Here is a 15924-nt window from a genome sequence, read left to right as displayed (position 1 = left end):
AGGAAGAGGCTCAGTGCAGTGGCTCACGCCTGTAACCCCAGCATTTTGGGAGGCCAAGATGGGTGGATCACCTGAGTTTGAGACCAGCCTGGCCAAGATGGCAAAACCCTGTCTCTATTAAAAAAACAAAAACAAACAACAACGAAAAAATTAGCCGGGTATGGTGGCGGGCACCTGTAATCCCAGCTACTTGGGAGGCTGAGGCAGGAGAATTGCTGGAACCCAGGAGGCAGAGGTTGCAGTGAGCTGAGATTGCGCCATTGCACTCCAGCCAGGGTGACCATGCACGACTCTGTTTAAAAAAAAAAAAAGAAAAAGAAAAGAAAAAATGGGGAAAAAGGATTTAGAATTCAAGGATAGGCTGAAAATAAAATGAAAGGGACCAATTTTAAGAATATGGAAACATGTTTTTTAAGAAGCAACATTATACATACAAAAACACTGCTGGCATGAATTTAGGACTGTCAACTGGGAAGTTATACTAGGAGAAAATCTGGTAGATATGTTAGAAAATGGACTGACTAGGGAAATGATGAGTACAAACAACTCTCCAATACAGCCTAGACTGGACAAACCACTCTGAGAATAAAAAAAATAAAATTAGCATCTAGCTCACTCTCAGAGTTTTCCTGTTACAGGGACATAGCCTATTATGAGCAGGGAAACACACCAAATGTTTTCTATTATTTGCCATAAACTGCTTTGGCTTAGAGAAATAAAAGTTTACAAAACGAAAATATAAAAATCTGTTTCAAGTAGAATATGTAATCAGAATAATGAGATTGTTCAGAGAGGTTGACCTCACAGAGTGATGAAAAATAAATATGTGGTCACATGAGCAACATCGATTCAATGCATTACTCCAAATAAGGCAATTTCTATGTGAGAGCAAAGCCCTAAGAGAAAAGAGGGAATGAGAAAAGCATATACAGATAGTGATTAAAATTTTTCCTAGTTATGGGGGTGGGAGGCAGAGAGAGAAATTTTTTTTTTGGAAATCAGGAAAAAAAACAGTAAGACATGAAATATTAAGAAAATTTAATAATAACAAAAAGTTAAGTCTCATAATCATAATAAACATGGATTAAGAATACATTCTCAGATCTCAGGTGTTCAAGGAAAGAACACAAGGCATGAGGTTTACTTTAGGGCACTGACTAACTCTATCATTAAAAGAGAAATGCCCTTGGGGAGTGGGCAATCTGTTTCTACAAAGCAGACCTCAGAGAAAAATTTCTCTGGCATTCAGTAGTGATGCCTCTCTTCTCATGAGGACAGACAGTAGCAAAAGAAATCAGAGAGGCAGGCAGCAGTCCAGAGAAGGCTGTCTCTTGCTCTATGCCAAAGTCATGGCAGTTCTCCGTGTCCTTTCACCCTTCATCTTTCCACTAAGCATACAAGTTAATCAAGTGACAGAGTTCATAGATATGTATGAGACAGATTTAGCAATATATGATTTGTACTCAGAAAGCATCTTTAGCAGAACACAAAAGTCTCAATGTATCCATTAAGTTTATATGGTAAACTTTAAGAAACTAAAATTTGCAGAGAACACTGAATGTCAAGTTTTGCCTAAACCAAGCTCATGTCTGAATTCCTGAAGAGGAAAATATTGCTGAAGCTTTTTTAGCAAGTTTTACCGGAGTGACTTGCTAATTCTAGATTGCATGCGGTAAAGATCTTTTAATAAAGAATATTTACTTTACAGTTCTGAAATTATGCACAACACTATTTAAATTTCTGTTCAAAGTCCAATTTTTTTTGTCTGGAATTTAAAGGTTTTCTCCAAAAAGATAATTTTTTCTTTAAAAAGTCTGTTTTACCATAAAAGGAAAACAAATTGAAATGTGTTCCAACTCACTTATTTTCTACAATTTGTAAATGGAGAGAGCCAACAACCAACTTGTTCTCTTATAGATTCATACACATAAACTAAAAAGTCTGTCATTATATTAAAGACAGACTTGAAAACCCCTATTGAAATAAACTATCTGCTAATTTTTTTTTTTTGAGAGAGAGTCTTGCACTTTCACCCAGGTTGTAGTGCAGTGGCGCAATCTCGGCTCACTGCAATCTCTGCCTCCTGGGTTCAAGCAATTCTCCTGCCTCAGCCTCCTGAGTAGCTGGGACTACAGGTATGAGCCACTAGGTCCAGCTAATTTTTTTTATTTTTAGTAGAGACATGTTTTCACCGCGCTGGCCCAGATGGGTCTTGATCTCCTGACCTTGTGATTGGCCTGCCTCGGCCTCCCGAAGTGCTGGGATTACAAGTGTGAGCCACCACACCTGGCCCTGCTTTCTAATTTTTAAAACACACGGTGAATTTTACACTATAAAAGCACTAATAAATAATGGAAGCTAGGTATTTAACATGTGCTTTTTAAAAGATATGAAACATGAAGTGGCACTGTACACAAATATATATTTTATATTCAAAATTATAAATCAGTTCAAGGTACCTATCAATGAAAATAATAGCTAAAAAACCTTGTGTGCTTGTTCATATGTAATCCAAAATTGCTTTAAAAGTGCCTGAGGCCGGGCGCAGTGGCTCACGCCTGTAATCCCAGCACTTTGGGAGGCCGAGGCGGGTGGATCACGAGGTCAAGAGATCGAGACCATCCTGGTCAACATGGTGAAACCCCGTCTCTACTAAAAAAAATACAAAAAATTAGCTGGGCATGGTGGTGCGTGCCTGTAATCCCAGCTACTTAGGAGGCTGAGGCAGGAGAATTGCCTGAACCCAGGAGGCGGAGGTTGCGGTGAGCTGAGATCGCGCCATTGCACTCCAGCCTGGGCAACAAGAGCGAAACTCCGTCTCAAAAAAAAAAAAAAAAAAAAAAAGTGCCTGAGTGGCCGGGCGCGGTGGCTCACATCTGTAATCCAAGCACTTTGGAGGCCAAGGCGGGTGGATCACCTGAGGTCTGAAGTTCAAGACCAGCCTGACCAACACGGTGAAACCCCATCTTTAAAAAAAAAAAAGTGCTTGAGTATAAATTTACTTAAGATATTTGCTGAATTTGTCTTGCTTATAATATTAAGAATAAAAACGCAACAATTTTTACAATGACAGCATATCATAAAATGACAAAATGTCCCTTCTGACAACAAGTCAAACCAGAGGCAACCCTTTTTCCCAATTCTGGTTACCCAAATTTATGGAAACAAACAGATTTGGAAAATTTTGAAATACCTCTGGAAACACCAATAACCAAATGCTTACTACTTGTTACCTGAAACTCAGAACCAGATTCCAATAGCAGGCCTCTCCTTAGCTACTAGAACTTAAAGTCTAAACTTTCTCTGTTTGCATTTAAAGACCCAAAGGATTCAGATGTCTGGCAATACTAATTTTCTGTTGTTTTGTTGTTGTTGTTTTGAGACAGGTTCTTGGTCTATAGCCCAGGCTGGAGTGCAATGGTATGATCACGATTTATTGCTGCCTTGACCTCATGAATTAGGGTAATCCTCCTGCTTCAGACTCCCGAGTAGCTGGGATACAGGTGTGTCATCACCATGGACAACTAATTTTTTTGTACAGATGGGGTGTCACTATGTTGCCCAGGCTGGTTGCAAACTCCTGGGCTCAAGCAATTCTCCCACCTTGGCTTCCCAAAGTGCTGAGATTACAGGCATGAGCCACTACACCTGGCTTTTTCACTGTTCTTTGGTCCACCAAAGGGTGGACAAAAATGGAATTTTATATTTTGACTTTTTTCTTTTATGTATGTACTACCTGTTTAGTATTTTCCCATGCTATTACATAGTCCTCATAAACATCATTTTATTAGCTGTCTAACATTCCCATTGAAGGGATTTGGTGTAATTTGTATAAATTCTGTGCTATTTCTGCATGTTTATTTGGTCCATTTTCCTTCATAACTATGATGCAACAAAAATCTTAAAACAGCTTTTATATATTTAAAGCAAACTTTATTCTGTGTTATAAACACAGCTAAGTATTTTATACTATTTTAAGTGAAATGTTCAATAATAAAATAGACATTAAAAAGTAAAAAGGTTTTCTTTCTTTTTTTGGTTTTGTTTTGAATTGAGACAGAGTTTCACTCTTGTTGCCCAGGCTGGAGAGCAATGGCATGATCTTGGCTCACTGCAACTTCTATCTCCTAGGTTCAAGTGATCCTCCTGCCTCAGCCTCCTGAGTAGCTGAGGTGGGACTACAGATGCCCACCACCATGCCCAGCTAATTTTTTTTTTTTTTTGAGACGGAGTTTCACTCTTGTTACCCAGGCTGGAGTGCAATGGCGCGATCTCGGCTCACCGCACCCTCGCCTCCCGGGTTCAGGCAATTCTCCTGCCCCAGCCTCCTGAGTTGCTGGGATTACAGGCATGCGCCACCATGCCCAGCTAATTTTTTGTATTTTTAGTAGAGACGGGGTTTCACCATGTTGACCAGGTTGGTCTCGATCTCTTGACCTCGTGATCCACCCGCCTCGGCCTCCCAAAGTGCTGGGATTACAGGCTTGAGCCACTGCGCCCGGCCCTAATTTTTTTTTTTTTAAGATAGGGTCTCTCTCTGTTGCCCGGCTGGTCTTGAACTCAAGCAATCCCCCTGCCTTGGCCTCCCAAAGTGCTGGGATTACAGACATGAGTGACAATGCCTGGCCTCTCTCACCTTCATCTTAATCTGCCTAAATAGCACCACATCTTTTTTTTGTTTTTGAGACAGAGTCTCGCTCTGTTGCCCAGGCTGGAGTGCAGTGGTGCCATCTCGGCTCACTGCCACCTCCGCCTCCCAGGTTCAAGCAATTCTCCTGCCTCAGCCTCCCGAGTAGCTGGGATTACAGGTGCCTGCCACCATGCCTGGATAATTTTTTGTATTTTTAGTAGATGCAGGGTTTTACCATCTTGGCCAGGCTGGTCTTGAACTCCTGACCTCGTGATCCACCCGCCTCGGCCTCCCAAAATGCTGGGATTACAAGCGTGAGCCACCACGCCCAGCTGGAATGCGGTGGTGTGATCTTGGCTCACTGCAACCTCCACCACCCAGGTTCAAGCAATTTCCCTGCCTCAGCCTCCCAAACAGCTGGGACTACAGGCACGCACCACCATGCCCAGCTAATCTTTTGTAAGATTTTAGTAAAAATGGCGTTTTGCCATTTTGGCCAGGATGGTCTCCATCTCCTTACCTTGTGATCCACCCACCTGGGCTTTCCAAAATGCTGGGATGTTGTATTTTGTATTTTTAGTAGAGATGGGGTTTCATCATGTTGGTCAGGCTCACCTTGAACTCCTGTCCTCAAGTGATCCACCTTACTCGGCCTCCCAAAGTGCTGGGATTATAGAGGTGAGCCAGCTCGCCCAACTCTTTTTTTTCTTACAAAGAGATAGAGTCTCACTATGCCTTAGGCTTGAGTGATCTTCCCACCTCAGCCTCCTGAGTAGCTGGAACTACTGGCAAAAAGTTTTAAGTAAGCCAGTAATAACAACAAAACAAAACAAGGATTTTTGCAAATTATAACCAAGTAAACATTCTTTTGATAATTACTTGCTCTCATTTCTTAGGATTCAAAATATAAATATTAGAAATTCAAAATAAAAATCTTTCTTCTAAAAATGTGTATTTTTGCTTTTTTTGAGATGGAGTCTCGCTCTGTCACCAGGCTGGTTTGCAGTGGCACAATCTTGGCTCACTGCAACTTCCACCTCCCGGGTTCAAGCGATTCTCCTGCCTCAGCCTCCTGAGTATCTGGGTTACAGACGCGTGCCACCACCCCCAGCTAATTTTTGTATTTTTAGTAGAGACAAGATTTCACCATATTGGCCGGGATGGTCTTGATCTCTTGACCCTTGTGATCCACCCACCTTAGCCTCCCAAAGTGCTGGGATTACAGGCATGTGCCACAGCGCCTGGCCAAGATTTGTATTTTACTTTTTTAGAGACAGGGACTTGATCTGTTGCCTCGGTTAGAGTGCAGTAGCATGACCATAGCTCACTGCAGCACTGAGCTCCTGGGCTCAAGGGGTCCTCCCACCTCAGCTTTTTGAGTACCTAGGGCTGCATACATGTGCCATCACTCCTGGATAATCTTGTTGTTGTTGAGACGGAGTCTCGCTCTGTCGCCCATGCTGGAATGCAGTGGCACAATCTCAGCTCACTGCAACCTCCATCTCCCGGGTTCAAGTGATTCTCTTGCCTCAGCCTCCTGAGTAGCTGGGACTACAGACGTGCATCACCACGCCTAGCTAATTTTCTGTATTTTTAGTAGAGATGGGGTTTCTCCATGTTGGTCTCAAACTCCTGACTCAAGTGATCAACCCGCCTCAGCCACCTAAAGTGCTGGGATTACAGGCATGAGCCATAGCACTCGGCCCCTCCTGGATAATTTTTTAAAGTTTTTTTTTTTGTAGGGACGAGGTCTCACTATTTTGCCCAAGCTCATCTCAATCTCCTGGCTTCAAGGGATCCTCCTGCCTGGGCCCATCAAAGTGTTGGATTACAGATGTGAGCCACAGCACCTGGCCTAAAGATTTGCATTTTAGATTATATATTCTTTTAGTTGATTATCAGTGGACACCAATTATTTTGCCCCAGATCCCTGTGCCAATTTCCCATAACAATGAGATTTAGTAATTAGAAGGTAACAAAAAGATGTGCTAATCTTTGCTTTATAAATATTGTTTTAAAAGAACAAAGGAATATGACACATTAAATAAATTGCCTCAAAATAATATTAAACTTATACTTAATACTGTAGTATCAAAAACTGCAAAAACAGAAGCTCAGCAAAAACCATTAAATGAAATTCTCAGTTTCCTTGAAGGATCTCTAAGGAATATAACACTTGATGTGTTGAATTTGTGTCTGTTGTAATTAAGAGGTATGACCCTTACAATCCCCAAGTGATCCTGAAGTAGTGGGGCAGGGTGGCAGGGAGCACATATGCATGAATATCTACAAAATGAAATTATGGGCATAAAAACTTGGGACCCACATTTCAAATAAAGGGAGAGCAGAATGAGAAGAATGCCTGAGAAAGTATTTGCTTTACAGGAAAAAGCACAGACATTATTAACAAATCTTTACTACACAAGACGACCTTTACTTAATAAAACCAAGAGAATATGATAACTTCACAATTGTTAATAGATATAAGCAGCTTTTGTGACTTTCAGGTAAAAAGGAATTCATTATACCTTTCTTCAGAATTCAGCAGAGGTCTAAATCACTTCAAAAGCCAATCTATCATCTTTTTTTTTTTGAGATAGAGCTTCATCTTGTTGCCCAGGCTGGAGTGCAATGGTGCAATCTTGGCTTACTGCAACCTCTGCCTCCCGGGTTCAAGTGATTCTCCTGCCTCAGCCTCCTGAGTAGCTGGGATTACAGGTACCCACCACCATGCCCAGATAATTGTTTGTATTTTTAGTAGAGATGGGGTTTCATCATGTTGGTCAGGCTGGTCTTGAACTCCTGACCTGACCTCAGGTGATCCACCCACCTCAGGTTCCCAAAGTGCTGGGATTACAGGCATGAGCAAATGCCACCATGGCTAGCCTTTTTTTTTTTTTTTTTTGAGACACAGTCTTGCTATTTTTACCCCAGGCTGGAGTGCAATGATGCAATCTCAGCTCACTGCAACCTCTGCCTCCTGAGTTCAAGCAATTCTCTTACCTCAGCCTCCCACGTAGCTGGGATTACAGCTGCCTGCCACCATGCCCTGTGAATTTTTATATTTTTGGTAGAGATGGGGTTTCACCATGTTGGCCAGGCTGGTCTCAAACTCCTGACCTCAGGTGATCCACCTGCCTTGGCCTCCCAAAGTGCTAGGATTTACAGGCATGAACCACTGTGCCCAGCCAAGCCACTCTATCTTTAAAATATTTTATTTATTTAGTTAGTTATTTATTTTGAGACAGTCTTGCTCTGTTGCCCAGACTGGAGTGCAATGGTGTGATCTCAGCTCACTGCAATCTCTGCCTACTAGGTTCAAGCGATTCTCCCACCTCAGCCTCCCATGCAGCTGGGATTATAGGCATGCGCCACCATGCCTGGCTAATTTTTGTATTTTTAGTAAAAATGGGTTTCACCATGTTGGCCAGGCTGGTCTCAAACTCCTGACCTTCAGTTATCCACCTGGCTTGGCCTCCCAAACTGCTGGGATTACAGGCTTGAGCCACCACACCTGGCCTCTTTAAAATATTCTTAATGATAGCCTTGTAAAACTTCCCAAGGCTTTGTAGTTGAGGTTAGACTGTGGGACAATGTAATGCTACTACCTCTCAAGAAAGCTCCTGCTACTCTGAGAGCCATCTTCAGAATGGAACACCCAAACTAAATAATTATTTTTGTGGCTTCATTTACTCTTAAGAAATTTATTAAGGAATCTGAAAATTAATAAGCTTGAAAGTTTCTCCCCTTTTTATGGTGGCTAATATGAAATGCTCAGCTCTGTGAAGGCAAATCCAACAGAAATATTTTTCTCAAAAGAGAGAAACAGAAACAGTATGAAAAGGTTTGCTGCTGTCTGAAGATGGCCTTTTAAGTATGTCTGCTATAACAAACACATTGACATCCTCATTTTACCTCTCACTTTTCAGTTTTAGCCCCTAATTTCATCAAAATTAATGTGAAAAATATTCTGTACTCACTCTGGCATTCTATGAATTGATGAATAAAAGTGCAGTCCCCGCCACTCTTTGAAAGCAAGTGCTCTAATAAAGAAAGAAACACCTTTAAGGATATAGTTTGTTGCTGTCTTTGAAAACCAACAGCAAAGGTAGGAAAACTGATATGTATAAACCTGGGTACTACTAGACTAATAAAGGCTCAATATATTTTGTTACTAAAAGCAGACATATTTTGGAGTCAAATGACTTAAAATTATTATTAATTTGTACACTGAATGGTTAGCTTTTAAAGGTGTAGTTTTTAATCCAAAGAGCTCAAGAAAATCACACAAATATATTGCTTTAAAATGGTTCCACTTTAATGGTTCTTCCACCTTTTGTCCATTAGAGTTCAAAGAATACCCTTAAATAATTTAACTTTGTCATTATTAAATTAATTTTCAAGTGCTTGTTCTATAACACTTCCTCTTCAAAGCTATTCACAGTTAAGAGGCAAAAGGTAAATACTTTAAGAATATCATAATGCCATAAAAATTTTAAGAAACTGATGTAATATTTTAAGTTTTACATATTCATTTCACAATATTCCCTTATGAGTCACCTTAATCTGTACCTCATACAGTATTAAAACATTAAATTGTTTATCTCTGCCCAAATGATCAAAATCAGTGTCTATCCATTTCAAAATAAGAGCTTGGTAAATGGTCTTGCCCAAGTCAAACAGAATTTATTTTTCATTTAAAAACATGGATAGAGACAATACAAATCTAACAGAATAGTTAAATTAAAGTTTCAGCCCTTTTCTTATAATAATCTTTATTTGTTGTGATTTAAAGAGTTACTTCTGAATCTGGATAATGTCCTCGACACATATTTATACTTGATCTTAGCCAAAAGGCCGAGAAGCGATCAACATGTATTTATATCGTTCAAAGCTACCAAATCGATTTTGGAAGTTAAAGTGTTAAAAACATATTCTGACATGATGACTACCTGGAAAGTGTGAAAGCACCAGCATCTGTCAAAGGGGACACGAGTTGGCACCACTCTCCCTATAAAAGCTTCCTTCCCCTCTCCTCCAGCTCAAGCCATGTTACTCCTCAATCGTCTTAACTTTGCATGAGAGGCAGACACCACCTACTCTGATCACACCTCACCTCTCTTTACATACTTCCTGTTAGTTATCTTCTTTAACTCTACACTAAAATCTATCATTATGCTTTATGTAGTTACATGGTGAGCAGAGCCTCCTGTCTATCATCACAACACCATCAGTATAAGACAAAAACATGAGGGAAAAGGGTCGATAAAACTTGTGTTTTGGAGAGACCAATGCATTACATACCTAGAATACTATACAGAGATACAATATAGTCTCAAAAAGAAAAAAATACTAACTGCAACAGAAATTTGAAATAAAAAAGAAATCTAATAAATAAGAATTTGATAACTGGAACTAGGAAAAGCAAAACAGGAGCCCTCAGTAGAATAGTAACTGCTCAATAAAAAGTTGTTCTTCATAATCCTATTTTGGCTATGGTAACACTTTCAAAACTCAAACTATATCATCATATTAGATGAATAAACTCATTTGGAACCAAATTTTAACTAAAGGACTTTAAAAAACATATTTGAAACACATTTCAGACCAACATCAAAGGACTTAAGATATTTATTAAAAAGGGACAGCCCACCATTACTTACAAAGCTAACAATCACACTTTCATCTGAACTCTATATTAAAATATTTACTAAACTGGTTTAAATGAAACCCAAGATTAATATAAAAAGAGAGAGAACCACTGTACTAAAAATACATTTTATTTATATATATGAGTTTCCTATGGATTTTTATTTATATACCTGTGCTGTCCAATACTATAGCCATTAGCTACTATAGCTACTGAACCCTTCAAATGCAGCTAGTTCTAACTGAGATGTCCTAAATATAAAACAAATGTACAATGATTTAAATGACTTAGTAAGAAAAAAGTAGTATAAAATATTTCATTAATAGTTAATCTATTAATAATTTTAATATTTATTAATATTTACATATTTTAGATACTGTAGACAAAATATATCATTAGAATTTGTTTTATTTGTTTATATATACATTACAGAGATGGGATTTTGCTATGTTGTCTAGGATCAAGTGCAGTAGTTATTCACAGGTGTGACCATGGTGCACTACAGCCACAAACTCCTTGCCTCAAGGGATCTTCACACCTTAGCCTCCCAAGTAACTAGGACAACAGGCATGTACCACTGCACCCAGCTTTGTATATTTTTAATGTATGTGATGGTAATTACTGAGTGTCAACTTGAATGAATTGAAAGATACAAAGCATTAATTCTGGGTATGTCTGTGAGGGTGTTGTCAAAGGAGATTAACATTTGAGTCAGTGGGCTGGGAAAGGCAGACTCACCCTTAATCTGGGTAAGCACAATGTAATCAGCTGCCAGTATGGCTGGAATATAAGCAGGCAGAAAAATGTTAAAAGAGAGACTGGCCTACCTCCCAGCCTACATACTTCTCCTATGCTGGATGCTTCCTGTCCTCAAACACTGGACGCCAAGTTCTTCAGTTTTAGAACTTGGGCTGGCTTTCCTTGTTCCTCAGCCTGCAGATGGCCTATGTGGGACCTTGTGATTATGTAAATTAATACTTAATGAACTCCCCTGTAATGAGTTAATACTTAATGAACTCCCCTTTATGTGTGTGTGTGTGTGTACACGCGTGTGTGTGTACACACGTGTGTGCATGCGTGTGTGTATATATATACACACACACATATATATACACATATATATACACACACACATATATATATACACATAGAGACACACACACACACACACACACACACACACACACACACACACACACACATATTAAAAATTGAATTCCTGGGCTCAAGGGATCCTCCAGATGTATACCACCACACTTGGTTAATTTTTAAATTGTGTGTAGAGACACAGGCCTCACTATGTTGCCCAGGCTGGTCTCAAACTCATGGCCTCAAGCAGTCTTCCCTTCTTAGCCTCTCAAAGTGCTAGGATTATAGGCACATGCCACCACGCCTCACTAATTTTTTTTTTTTAATTTTTTTCTTTTTACAGATGGTATCTCACTGTGTTGCCCAGGTTAGTTTTGAGCTTTTGGGCACAAAAATCCTCCTTCACTGGGATTACAGGCACAAGCTACTTTGCCCAGAAGAAAATTTTAAACTATGTATGTAGATCTCATTATATTTACTTTTTATTTTTTTGAGACAGGCTCTCACTCTGTCACCCAGGCTGAGTACAGTGGTGTGACCATGACTCATTGCAGCCTTGACCTCCTGGGCTCAAGTGATTCTCCCAACTAGCCTCCTGAGGAGCTGGAACTACAGGCGCACACTACTACGCCTGGTTAATTTTTTTTTTTAATAGAGATGAGGTCTCACTATGTTGCTCAGGCTAGTGTTGAACTCCTAGACAAAAGCAATCCTTCTGCCTTGGTCTCTCAAAGGGCTGGGATTATAGGTGTGAGCCACCACACCCAGCCTTATGTTTATTTCAGACAGCACTGCCCTTTACTCTCTAAGACATATTCAAATTATGCTTATTAGATTAAGACACACAAAAAATTTACAGTACAAAACTTGGGCTTTTAGTAGCTACATTATATTTAAGTAATTTTAAAAATGTGATTCACTGAACGTATTATTAATTTTAACTTCTTCAGATATTTAAAAATATTCTCACAACTATAGTTGGCCCTCTCTCTACTATTTAAATAGCAATTTAGTTAAAATTATATAATATGGGTATGGACATTGGTAATATTGGGATACTTGCTAATTTGTTCATTATTATACTACAAGTGATTCAAAATGGAATTACGTGACCTATCTTATTCCAAAGTCCATTTTTAACTAAGTGTTGGTGTATGTCCAGAAATTTATTACTCAGTTTCTTTTAAAATATTCTGTTAGTCACTATCATACCACTCAATATATCACCACCAAAAAGCAAGCACACAAATAAGGGAAAAATAATTATATCAAGGAGTTGCCTTTAAATATCTAAAATATTTATTCTTAAAATCAAGGAGACTTTTAATAATTATATTAATGCAATATGAAAACAGTCTATTATTATTCTCATCTAAATCAATTGGAACTGGAAAAAAATTGAAGTAATAATTTCACAACTCTAAATAGTATAAAGATGGTTCCATGTACATAAAAGGATTCTCTTAACTGAAGGAATGAATAGAAGGTTCTCAGCCTGGGTTAATACTAACATTATTAATAAATCTAAAATCAAGAGAGTGATAACTACTTGATTTTTTTTTTTTTTTTTTTGAGACAGAGTTTCACTCTATTGCTTAAGTTGGAGTACAGTGGCATGATCTTGGCCCACTGATTGCAACCTCTGCCTCCCAGGTTCTAGGGATTCTCCTGCCTTAGCCTCCTGAGTAGCTGGGATTTCAGGTGTGCACCACCACGCCTGGCTAATTTTTGTATTTTTTATAGAGACAGGGTTTCACCAAGTTGTGCAGACCGTGGTGGTCTCAAACTCCTGACCTCAAGTGATCCACCTGCCTCAGCCTTGCAAAGTGCTGGGATTACAGGCACGAGCCACTGCACCTGGCATGAATTTGTTTTTTTTTTTTTTCAGACACGGTCTTACTCCCATTGCTCAGGCAGGGGTGCAGTGGTGTGATTTCAGCTCACGGCAGCCTCATCATCCTGGCCTCAAGTGATCCTCCCATCTCTGCTTTCTGAGTAGCTGGGATTACAGGCATGTGCCACCATGCATGGCTATTTTTGTAGTTCTTGTAGAGACAAATGTTTTGCCATGATGCCCAGGCTGTTCTGGAACTCTTGAGATCAAGTGATCTGCTTGATCCTAATGAATATAAACTACACCTTTAAAAATTCTCAAATTGATATTCCATCAAATTGGAATTTTAAAAAGTCAATGTATTTTACACAATATACATAGAATAGTCAAACACCAATGATTAATGAACATTTTTCTTGAGAGTTTCAAAATTCATTATATATGCAATATGAGGTTTTGACCTTGCAGCTAACTTATACACAATTACCTGAGTCTATACTGCCAGTTCTTGATTAAAAACCAATCAAACAAAACAGAACCAAAAAACCCACCTAACTTTATCAGTTTGATTGCTGCTCAAAGACTTATGATATCCCCTGATACATGGAAAAAATATTTCTCTCTCTCTCTCTCTCTCTCTCTCTCTCTCTCTCTCTCTCTCAGACAGGGTCTCACTCTGTCACCTAGGCTGGAGTGCAGTGGCACAATTATAGCTCACTGCAGCCTCAACCTCCTGGGCTCAGTTAACCCTCCCACTTCAGCCTCCCAGGTAGTTGGGACTACAAGCACATGCCATAACGCCTGGCTAAGGAAAAAATATTCAAGTTCTGAGTGTCAGCTCTGATATCTACCATTAATTTCTGTAGAAAACTGAGATGATAGGCAAGCAGATTGGTAAACACAGAAAAGACTTTTATTTCAACTGTACTCCAAGCACCTAGTACAGGGTCTGGCACACAGTGCTCAATTAATGTTGGATGGAAGGGGAGAGGAGGAGGATGACTAGGGATCTTCAAGACCGAAGGATAATAGAGGTCACTGGGTAAAAAGTACCCCATGTAGTGACAGGAAAACCAATGGCTATATGTTTTTGGCAAGAGAGTACCCATGCTGTCCTGAACGAAGGGTCACAGAACCAACAACTAATAAAAGATTTTTCTGGTGGCAGAAAAAACTGATCCTGTTCTCTCTGATCAGTGAAACAGATGGATAAAGCAGTTTCTTTCAAAGTGAGATTTGAGTAGGGAAAATAAAAAATAAAAAAAAGTGAAAAATAAAAAGAAAGCAGTTTCTATGACACATCCAAGGGCTCACTCAATAAGCTGTTAAATAAACTTGAATGTTTTAAATGGGGGTCAAGTATCACTGGAAGCAGAACTTGATGAAACAAAATAGTACCACAGCTCTTTGAAAAACAGAGTGGGGAAAAAGAGCTATATTATATATTGCTAAAGTTGAACTTTATCATTTTCTTATTATTTAATTGAAATTTGCACATAAAAAGAGATATCTAAGAAGAGATCACAGAATCAACTCTTACAAAATAAAGGAACGCCTGATTTTTAAATGATGGGGTTCAATGATCTGTGAAAGCATGCTTTTCATTCCAAACACTTTAAAGCCTGAACAATTTATCCTGCTTAGCTACTAAAATGATATCATAAAAGAAAAATATTTAAGTTTTTTACACTACCTTTTTCTGTGCTCCCATTTATTTTAGGTAAGAAGTCATCAACTTGTATCCCTAGGATTAAGACAGTATATCATTGCCTGATCAAAGAAAGTATTACTTTAAATGTGGTCTCAAGTGTAACCATGGCATTCTGTATTTCTAAGATTAAGATTATAGAGGACACTTTAAGTTTATTTTTACTAGAAGGATTCAATTTGCCATTTTCTATTAATTCTGGGAAAAGGCTATAACTGCTTAGTGGCCTTCCAAAGAACCTTAAAAGAAAAAGGATCCTGCTGTTCATATGCTTTTCTTATTTAAATATCTCTAGGTAGAACATCTCAGATGCAGAAAGTTCACTCATCTCAAGGAAAACGATGATGCCCACTGGTGGTGATCAAGCGTATTTTTAAAGAAAATTTTCTAAAAGAGTACAGATACTTTATACCTAATATGTAAAACACACCTTAAAATATTCAGTGTGAGACAGTAAACAAGGTCAAAAGTTTAAGGATAAAATTCAGGTTTAAGAAAGAAATTTAGATAACACCTACCTAAGCTGCTGCATTCTTTAAGAGTTTTCTCCTGAAGATGTTCTAACCGTACTGTAAATAAAAGTCCAAAAAAAAAAAGGTATTTCACAGATAAAATGAAAAAGTAAAATAAAATCAATTTCTGGATTAGCTAACTTACCTTGTAAAGCTGTTAGCCTTTCATTGGTGAAATCATTATCAGCTTGCAAAGCTTCTATTTTTGCCTGGAGCTCCTGTTCTTTTTCTTCCATTTCATCTATTTTATGTTGTAATTCTTTTTTCTCAGCCTGTCCTTTCTGTTGGATTTCCTCTTGTTTTCCCTCTGCTACCTAGAGAAATAAGAAAATTCAGTTATTTAATAAACCTAATGTTGTTTCAAGAGCCCTAAGCCAGGAATGCCTTTATTCACTTAAACTTCTAAGAAAAGTGTTCAATATTACAGAACATTATCTGTAAACCTGACATTTCTAAACCAGTAAAGATTATAAAGACAAAGGCTTGATGTCAGAAATTACC

At 38.7% G+C, this 15924-nt stretch overlaps 1 protein-coding gene across 18 annotated transcripts in view; it reads right to left on the bottom strand.

Annotated features, from left to right (window-relative positions):
- Positions 1–15924, bottom strand: part of SLMAP (sarcolemma associated protein) — a 169150-nt gene that overhangs the window by 49612 nt on the left and 103614 nt on the right. For 5 of the 18 annotated variants that reach the window (XM_032289557.1, XM_032289555.1, XM_032289569.1 and 2 more), the window contains exons 10-13: positions 15569–15737; positions 15430–15480; positions 14897–14947; positions 8611–8673 (exon numbers count right to left, since the gene is read on the bottom strand). In XM_032289557.1, the coding sequence (XP_032145448.1) occupies positions 8611–8673; positions 14897–14947; positions 15430–15480; positions 15569–15737 (334 nt within the window). The remainder of the gene's footprint in view (positions 1–8610; positions 8674–14896; positions 14948–15429; positions 15481–15568; positions 15738–15924) is intronic. The other 13 variants (XM_032289564.1, XM_032289565.1, XM_032289572.1 and 10 more) reach the window with 7 other exon arrangements.

Source organism: Sapajus apella, unplaced genomic scaffold (genome assembly GCF_009761245.1).
Source record: "Sapajus apella isolate SASKATOON/1434 unplaced genomic scaffold, GSC_monkey_1.0 scaffold23, whole genome shotgun sequence".
In the NCBI taxonomy this organism is placed as follows: Eukaryota; Metazoa; Chordata; class Mammalia; order Primates; family Cebidae; genus Sapajus; species Sapajus apella.
This window is presented reverse-complemented; position numbering and strand designations above follow the sequence as displayed.